Here is an 8,905-nt window from a genome sequence, read left to right on the forward strand (position 1 = left end):
AGCTAGGAAGAAAACAAAGGTCATGGTGGTAGAAACCTAAGCTTATGGCTCATGCCCTTGTCTTATGCTCGGGTAGTACTACGACGTACTGCCCGGACCGGACGTGTGGCATGGACTGACACGGCTGCCGTTTCACCGGAGGAATCCAGACGGGATTATTACGGACTCGTCGATGTGACGCGCTGGTCCTATAGCAAACGCAGGAACGGAGCCCTGTGTGAATGCAGCACTAGCAAGGGTGCATTGTTCCTCGCCTGCTGTACTCTTGTTTACAGCAACAAGCGAAGAAGCATATCCTTGTGTCAACGGAAGATGCAACGCACAAGACTTCTTTGCTAAGCTAACCTTGCGCGGGCCGGCAGGGAATTCTCGACCGTTGATTTGTGCCTTGATAGGAGAAAGGAATATCCAGCGGTGCGCGGCCAGGTTTGTTCCCTGCTCTTAAAAAAATATATTACCAGATTTTATTCCTCACTAGCACATATGCCCGTGCGTTGCAACGGGAGAAAAAAAATACTAATCAGTTAGAATTGTATGTAGAAAACTTAAATGAAATTACTTTAGCAGTCATCTTGATTATTTGATTATTTGATTTTGGGCTACGGAGCTAAAACAATTGGTGAGTATAAAAATAGGTCCAAAATCTAGCATGCATTGTTGGAATTATATGGGGTAAAAACTCTAATCAGTGGTAGAAAAATTAAAAATAACAAACATGTGGGCTGATCAAGGCTCGGCAAATAATTGTTTCAGTGCAATCTAGAAACATGCTGCTAGAAAAAGATTACAGAGATAATCTGACCTTTGCCAATCCCCACACTTCATTATTAAGCTAGCTACAATTCACAGGTCACCTTGATCACAGCATGTTCAACATTAATTATCAGCTAAAGATAATGCTCTAAGAAAAGCTCATTTTATTTCCGTAATAATCACCTTTTGTTAAAATAGATTATTCCAAACTCCTTCAATCCTTATGGTTTGGTTATAATAATACGATAGAGGGCCACGTCAATATATAGATACAGTGAACTGAATATCAATAAATAATAGAGGATGTGAAAAATCCAAAAGTAATATGTCGACACGATAAAGTAAACTTAGTTACATAAAACAATAGTACCTTTCTTTCACTCATTCTCATGACCATTGTAGTATTGCTATTGCTAAGCATGATACAAACCTTTGTTAGCTATTGCAGTGACAATGAAAATGTGTGACTGAGCACGTGTATTGTTCAGCAGATCACATGATACAAACCTTTGTTAGCTATTGCAGTGACAATGAAAATGTGTGACTGAGCACGTGTATTGTTCAGCAGATCACATATGTATAGGAGTCAACTCGAAAGAGGAAACTATGTAAAAGAATTCTTCAAGGAAATTAAACAACATGGTTCACACTGTATCCATACTATCATCCTTGAGATTGCAAATATGACTTAGACGATCATACTGATAAAAAAAATATCACATCTAACTGCGTGTGACCGGAAAGCTCAGAGTGAAACACATTACTAACTAAACTGATAGCTGCAAATGAAAAAGACATAAGCAAGAAATCAGGATTATTTAGATAGCTTGAAAAGTAAGGATTCTAAATCTGAAATAAGCTCTTGAGGGGTGATACATACTGCGTTCTGATGAATGAGTCAAAGCATAATGGAGATATTCACATCCAATGACACTGATGAGACCGAAGACATGAGACGGTGTATCTCTGTGGCATTCAAGTGCCTATTCCTTCACCCAAAGAAAGGTCAACTATGTCGAAAGCTTATCGAGATTTTTGTCATCTGACCTTACATGTAAAATATTTGCAAATGTATCATCTTGGGCTTGTTTAGTCCAGAATAAAACTTGGCTGTGCAAGCATCTTCATACCAAATAATCGATGCTATTTCTATTGGGCATCACAGAATACATGGGTTGTGACAATTTTAAATTGTACAATGTTTTCTGCTGATCATAAATCATGGATCAAGTTGGAGGCTTGTAAGTGATGATAACTTGCAAAACTCTGCTGGGTGACTCCTCTTCTACTTGGGAATCTTGTTGCAATCATGTATCCGACCACAACACATATGCTGTAAAATAAAGAAAACCATGTTCATCCATCCTATTGCAGAGTGAACAACAGCATTCTGCAACTCAGCAAGAAGACCGAGGCGTTACAACTCTCTCTACCGAAACATTACATAGAGACTGATTATGAACACAAGCAACACTACCGTCATATGAAGAATCACTCACAGCGAAAATGGAGTGACATACTTGTCCTCAAGCCAGCTTCCCACAAAGCAAATACAGGATGTAGTGCAAAATACAATGTTCCGTCGCGGCTCTCGGTTCCTCAATTACAGTATCTCAGGGAAAAATAAGGTTCCTACACATTTTGTAGTGATAAAAGAATTGTTGGGAGAGTAATATCACCATTTATTAAAATTCTCCCTGCAAGGAAAGCAGAGTCTGGCTCCTAAGATCGACTAAGTACCCTTCTCCATAATGGAACATGCAGTAGCTGAAAGAACCACCTCAAGATGATTGGTCTCCTTGCAGACCATGCTTCTCCTCGAGATGGATGCTTCATCTGATTGTTCAATCCATTTTCCTTGATGCTTCGTCTGATTGTTCCCTATTTGTTTCTTCCCTTCCTTATTTCCCTGTTAAGGGAACTCAATTCTTAAACTTATTTCTCGCTGTTGGCTTATTGATGATTCTGAAGACTGCTTGTTGACACCTAGGAAATTCAAAGGCATAAAGAAATTGAGAGGATTGGGTGTAAAGGGGCGAGGTGGGACTATTTAATAGAAGGAGCAACCATCTTTTCCACAAAAAACACTTGGCTAGCTCAGTTGGTTGTGGCAATAGGTATGTGACACGGAGATGGCTTCGTTGGGCGGGTGTTTTTTCCCAAGAAAATTGAGCGAGGGAGGGTAGGTGAACAGATCAAAAATACCATCAAGTCAAGTTGGTCCTTGCTGCAGCTAGTTGCACCAAGAGTTGCTCTATTACATGTACTGATGCGGGGTAAAAGGATTTAGATTATCTAATGTTATTGTCTAAAACCAAGAAGGAATAATAAAAATAATATTTGATCAAGGATGATGCAACTCCTTCAGCAAATTTCCGTGAAGTTCTGCTACCTGGTATAACATGTTTACTATTTGTATTATCACAGCTAACCACTAATGCACACCTTCAGCCAAATAACTACAGAGATGTACAGTGGAACCATTCAGTACCTGTGACCACGGCGGCGATCTTTTTTTGCTGGAACTGTTCTTTTTTTTGCTGGGGCCGGCCAACTTTTTTGATGGAAACATAAATTTGTTCTGTTGGCGGAAAATATAAATAGAGCATTAACTAACAGCAAGGCTATTGGATTTTGAAACCACAATAGTGAAATAAATAGGTAGAAATTCAGAAGAACTGCTATTTAGAACTGTAGTTGTTTAAGTCTGATATTAAAAAGACTAGTGTCTAAGAGTCAAACTACCTAACTGTGGTATTAAACACGGCAATCAAATGTTAAAAAGATCAGCTTTGTGGTACGTCGCAACTTGCAAGCTAGCACACTAAAAACTGAACATATTCTGAAATCTGCATCCACGGGGAGATAAAAGTAACTGTTATACCTTAATAGTAACTGTTAAGAGAAGGAACAAATCTCGCTGGGAGACACCAGATACCATCACAACTTTGAACCTGCCACAAGGGATATTTCCCACGACGTGCCTCTTAAGACCAAATTCAGCAATCAACACCTCGTCAGTTTGCTCTACGAAGTTCAGGCAACCATCATTAGGCACAAAGTCAGCAATCTTCTCCCCGTTCTTCATCAGGTGGTGGACACAAACACACTTAAGGATGACCGAGCTTGGTTGCTTGGCCTCAATAGTGGATACCACACCCGGGTAGCGTGTTGGTCAAGTACTTGCAGATGCTATTGCCGTCGCTCGTGCTCGGACATAGGGTTCGTGGGATTCCCAGTGGTATGTGTGTGTGACCTCGTCAGAATGGGGGTGCAGCAAAAAAAACTGATTCCAATCCACACCTCTTTTAGATAATAGCACAAAAGATGGGAGAAGTTACAACATAAGTACATGATGAAGGTTGATTTGTTATCTCAAAAAGTTAATATGGTTGGTCCATAAAGATGTAGCTACCCTTAAACATAGGCTTAAAAACTGCATTAAATTTTTATGCAGCGATGACAGATGAATAGGGGGCACATGGGATACTGACCTGATACTTCAGAAAAGAATGGTCAACAGTTAGCATTAGAGGATGTCAATTCTTGTTGCGCTTCATTCAGAGATATGTGCCTTGCATCATGTCATACATAACCAGAGGTCCTTTTTCTGTCTAACCAATCTTCCATCGTGACAGAGATATGCTAATGACATTTTTCCGATACCTGACTTTTAGACATAATGGAGGCACAATTACAATGTCTATTCTTCAGATAAAAACAAGAGGGCTTGATGATCCTTATTGAAGATCTGAAACAACTAAAGATATTGTTTGTACAGAAATCAACAATTATATGTTCAATTAGTTGTTGCTAGTAACCAGTTAGTGAATCAAATAACAACGATTTGGAGCTTTAATTAAAGGAATTGGTTCAGTTAAATCTTGAGTCGATGGCTAGGTTGTTACCTGACGAAAACATCATGCTGCCCCTGCCACCGGCCCAACAACTTGAACCCCGTCCTTCTCTGCATTAGGACAAGCCATTACGCCAGTCAGAGATCTAGCTTGTGAACTCTGCCACCATGCGCCTGCTGTATGGCGCCACCATGCATGTGAATTTCAGCAATTTTGTTTTGAGGTGAACACATCACTCTTCTTATTTGTAATTCCTTTTTATAAGCTGTATATAAGAGCAACCATACTGTGCTTTTCTATTTAAAAATTGAAAAAAAAGTCATCTCTTATAGGCATAACAAAAGAAAAGTGGAGGGCACTGTGAACATCAAATTTGTATATTAGCACATCTCATGGGAAATATTTTGCTAATTCATGAATTAATACACATGCATTAGCCATCACATTAGCAAGTCTATAGATACATGCCACTCTGTAGCTGAGAGATTGAAAGCGAGATCTGTTTTCGGTGGCCGATGTGCATCAAATGAGGAACTTTTTGTGGCTGCTCTCCATCGAATAGCAATTGAATCTCAATACCAATTAGAGAAGGGAGAGGTCGCAATGCTTATTAGAGAAGGGAGAGGAACTTACAGTAGCTACTCTGCATCAAATATGCCGATGCAACACATGTTATTTCCTTACCTAGGGACTTGTCCCTTCGACCGGCGTCCAACGGCAGCAGTAGCACCACCGGGGCACCAATCCAGCCCCGCAGGATCCCGCCACCTCTTCCTTCCCTTCTTCATCCCGGCTCTCTTTCTGGCCGCACGCAGGACAGCTGCTGCCGCCGTGCACCTCGTCGCCCCCCCCCACGTGGGAGACGGGACCTCCACGTCGTTCCTCGCACCCTCTCCTTCTCCCTGCCTCTCCTCCTTTATATCTTCCCTTACCTGTCTTTCTCACAGGTGCAACGCCACCGTCGCCATGAAGAGACCCCGCCGGAGAATGTGTCGGCCAGCATGGCGAACACCTCGAAGATGAGCCCCGTGCCATCGACGCCCGTCAGTTCAAGCACGGTGGCCGTGGCCGCCGGCGGTGACGCCGTTTGTTCGCACGGAGAGGCGAGGTCGAGGAGGATGGTGGCGCGGCGTAGCTGGGGCCTCGGGGTGGCGCGGCGTGGCTGGGGCCTCGGGATGGCGCGCGGAGAGGTGCAACGGTCGTTGCTTGTGGTCGCTGGCGACGACGGGTCGGGCGCCAGCGCACGACGGAATGGGCGTAGCCACCGGCGCAGAGTGGATAAGAGGAAGGAAAGGACTGCGGACTGAATTGAAATTCTTATAGGGTTGTTTCTGTAATAAAACAGGGATGGCAGGTTGATTTCCTGGAAACTGAGGGGCTTTCTTGCAAAACAATCACGACGGACAACCAAGGGCAACCGATTGGTTTATTATACACTAGGAAACATGCCCGTGCGTTGCAACGGGAGAAACAATCCACCCACATGAACATGTAATTTTTGAACGCATGGCAAAATATTCTAACTAAGATGAAATCAAAAGATAAAATGAGCAAAGCTACAGGATTAACATACATCTCCAGTGACAAGATTAATTGTGCAAAGCAAAAAAGGATAGCTATGTATCAACAGACTTAGCTTGATGCCACATCAATTCACATGTTTGCTGTTTGATCCTCAAATTGACCAATCTTGAAAATATTTTGTTGTTGAATAAATATGAACCAAAGGAATCGAACATATAAAATAATTCTAACCAATTAAGAATCTACAATTGACAAATAATCGTGGTGCTAATAGCAGAATGACCATTTTCTTAAACAAATTTTAGAACCAAAGATATTAAATGGGAAACTTCTGGCTTCTGAGATAATGGAACTGGGTCTTCTCATACTGCTCTAGTACATCCTTACCTTTTCATTTAGGACCTGAAAGCTGAAAAGAAGCAAAAAAGAAAGTCAAATTTGTGGTCACCGGAAGCATTTACAATGTAAACCAAAAAATATAGTCTTCCCACGACTACCTTATTAGAGAACTTGTATATATTTGAAGGTGTGTCTAGAAGGCAATTAATTAAGTCTAACTGATGGATATCGTTTTTCTATCAGAAAAGTGGTTTTTCCAGTCATCAACTGATAAAAAAATGCATCCTATGCTCCAAATGGAAGGTAAATGCTGCATTTTGGAGGAAACGACATTCCAAACATGTTAAGAAATATGAATATAAGCAAAATCCGGGAAATTATTACAGATGATTTTACTCTTCTTGGAAGCAAGATAAGTTTGTTCGAATGTAGTCGAATTCATTTATTGTCAAACATTATAGTATTACTAACATGTCTACACTGTTAACTAAAATGCTAACTAAGTGGAAACTATTTTGTACTCCCTCTGTAAACTAATATAAGAGCGTTGAGATAACTAAAATAGTGATCTAAATGCCCTTATATTAGTTTACGGAGGGAGTACCTTGCAGTTGTGTTTTCTGGAGCTCACTGATGACAAGGGAACAACACATGTGACAGAAGAAGTAGGGGGCAAGGAGTTTAGTACTGTACATGATAAGCATCAAAAAGCAGTCTTTGATGTAAATACACAAGAGATTGGAATCTACAATGTTTAAAGATGGTAATTCCAAAAGGAGTAAGAATTCTCCTTGAAACCAGAAACATATGTACAACATGAGAACTACACACATTTTCTATGGTCAACCATTGAGAAGTTTAACACATGACAAAAGTGCAATACATCTACAGAAGATCTCCATTGATCACGTGGAGGCACGGCCAACGTACTGCTAAATGATAATATGCACTAAATAAGAGTTGGTAGAATATGATTTTGGTTTCACATCCATCTTCTGTAAAGCAGCGGCCCCTGCCATTAAATGCTGACGGGGAGACTCTGACCTGTGAATGTCCTTACTTTCTTCCTTAATAGCTACAGAAAATATGTAACAAATGAATAGGGGCAAATTCTACGGCAAGACAAACCAACAGGAACATCTAGCCTACAACCATGTTAGGAACCAGAGAAATATAGCTACTGAAACATATTATTATTTTCAGTCAACTTACATATATAGGGTGTAGTTTTCCCCCCACCCCATCTTTACTAAAATGAAGCCAACAGAAATAATTTTAGGTCGTGAATTAACACACAGCCACGCACATCAGGAAGCTACCTACATAAGGACCAAAAATACCAGCCGCACTTCGCTAGCTGCTAAGCACCGGTACACAGGAACAGGATTTATCCCATCACTGATTTGAAAATTTATGCTTCCAGTCAGTGATACTGCTCGACAGGATCTTTGCTCGGTCCGAACCAATAAATGGAGGTGCCTAGCTAAATGGGATTTAACATAAAATAAAACAACGTCGTACCTCAGAATCAGTGACCAAAGACCATAAGCTAGATGGAGATGGAGTAGCACCAATACCCAGAAAAACTACAACACCGCTGCTTTGATCTAAAGGTACTTTCTAATTTTTAGAAGTAGAAATAACATGAAAAGTCACCTGAAAAGGAGCATCATAGGAACTTATAGCGAAAGCTAAAGGCATGGCAATTCTGGGCAGCATTCATAGTGTTGTTGGAACAACATGTGAGTGCAAGCATGATACTGAAGGTGCTTGTGACGCCCGGATTGTTACGCTACAGTAATCCTTCGCTAATGATGCCACATCACCTTGATTACTGTGGCTAATCTCGCATTAGTTCGAAAACGATTCGAATTCAAACTTGAATTTTTGGCAAACAAACAAAGTTTTCAAACTTTAAAACAAAATTGTTCGGACCGTGTCAAATATTGCATAGATAATTATGGTGAAGAAACAAAACTTCTATAAACTATTCCAATGCACTAAAATAATTAAAACATCAGCTAAACCTATTATAAATGCCCTTTTGAAATTTATGAAAATGCGAACTAAATGTTTAAAAAAAATCCAAAATATATTATGGAAGTGGGCTAATTTACAACCTCCATTTAGGTACTGGTCTTATAAATTTACAAAACTGAAAACTATTAAAAACTATAATAGAAAACAGAAAAGTAAAATAAAATAAAAACAGAAAAGAATATACAAAAAAAGGGACCCCCCCACTAGGCCTCGGCCCAGTTGGCCATCGGGCCAACCAGGCCGGCCCAGCTGGCACCTACAACACCCCCTGGGGCGACCGAACCCTAGCCCGGCCACCCCACTCCCCCGCACAATCCCCACCTCTCCCCTCGTCTCCCTCACCCGCCGCCACCCCACGACGCCCATTCTCCTCCTCGTTCCCCACTCCCCTC

The 8,905-nt window shown here is 41.0% G+C and overlaps 1 protein-coding gene and 1 pseudogene across 8 annotated transcripts; both read right to left on the reverse strand.

The window, feature by feature from the left end:
- Nucleotides 1–2,089: 2,089 nt before the first annotated feature.
- LOC119365218 lies at nucleotides 2,090–5,848 on the reverse strand. Of its 8 annotated transcripts, none has more exons than XM_037630828.1 (5): nucleotides 5,295–5,848; nucleotides 4,662–4,720; nucleotides 3,638–4,419; nucleotides 3,245–3,334; nucleotides 2,090–2,662 (listed from the first exon to the last, which is right to left on the reverse strand). In XM_037630828.1, the coding sequence occupies exons 3-5, from the start codon at nucleotides 3,839–3,841 to the stop codon at nucleotides 2,486–2,488; spliced, it is 471 nt and encodes a 156-aa protein (XP_037486725.1). In that variant the 5' UTR covers nucleotides 3,842–4,419; nucleotides 4,662–4,720; nucleotides 5,295–5,848; the 3' UTR covers nucleotides 2,090–2,485. The 8 variants fall into 8 exon arrangements, 6 of the variants coding, with proteins under 6 accessions (XP_037486725.1, XP_037486726.1, XP_037486724.1 ...); XM_037630829.1 differs by having other exon boundaries at nucleotides 3,638–4,423; XM_037630827.1 differs by having other exon boundaries at nucleotides 3,638–4,058; nucleotides 4,248–4,720.
- Nucleotides 5,849–7,491: 1,643 nt separating this feature from the next.
- LOC119361053 overlaps nucleotides 7,492–8,905 on the reverse strand; it is a 13,960-nt pseudogene continuing 12,546 nt past the window's right edge.

The sequence above is a fragment of the Triticum dicoccoides genome, chromosome 2B (assembly GCF_002162155.2).
Source record: "Triticum dicoccoides isolate Atlit2015 ecotype Zavitan chromosome 2B, WEW_v2.0, whole genome shotgun sequence".
In the NCBI taxonomy this organism is placed as follows: Eukaryota; Viridiplantae; Streptophyta; class Magnoliopsida; order Poales; family Poaceae; genus Triticum; species Triticum dicoccoides.

Coding starts and splice junctions, on each gene's coding strand:
- LOC119365218 (XM_037630828.1), bottom strand. CDS start 3,841: ATGAAGAACGGGGAGAAGATTGCTGACTTTGTGCCTAATGATGGTTGC. Junction 3,335..3,637: donor TCTTAACAGTTACTATTAAG/GTATAACAGTTA, acceptor TTCCGCCAACAG/AACAAATTTATGTTTCCATC. Junction 2,663..3,244: donor GATCGCCGCCGTGGTCACAG/GTACTGAATGGT, acceptor TTCCCTTAACAG/GGAAATAAGGAAGGGAAGAA.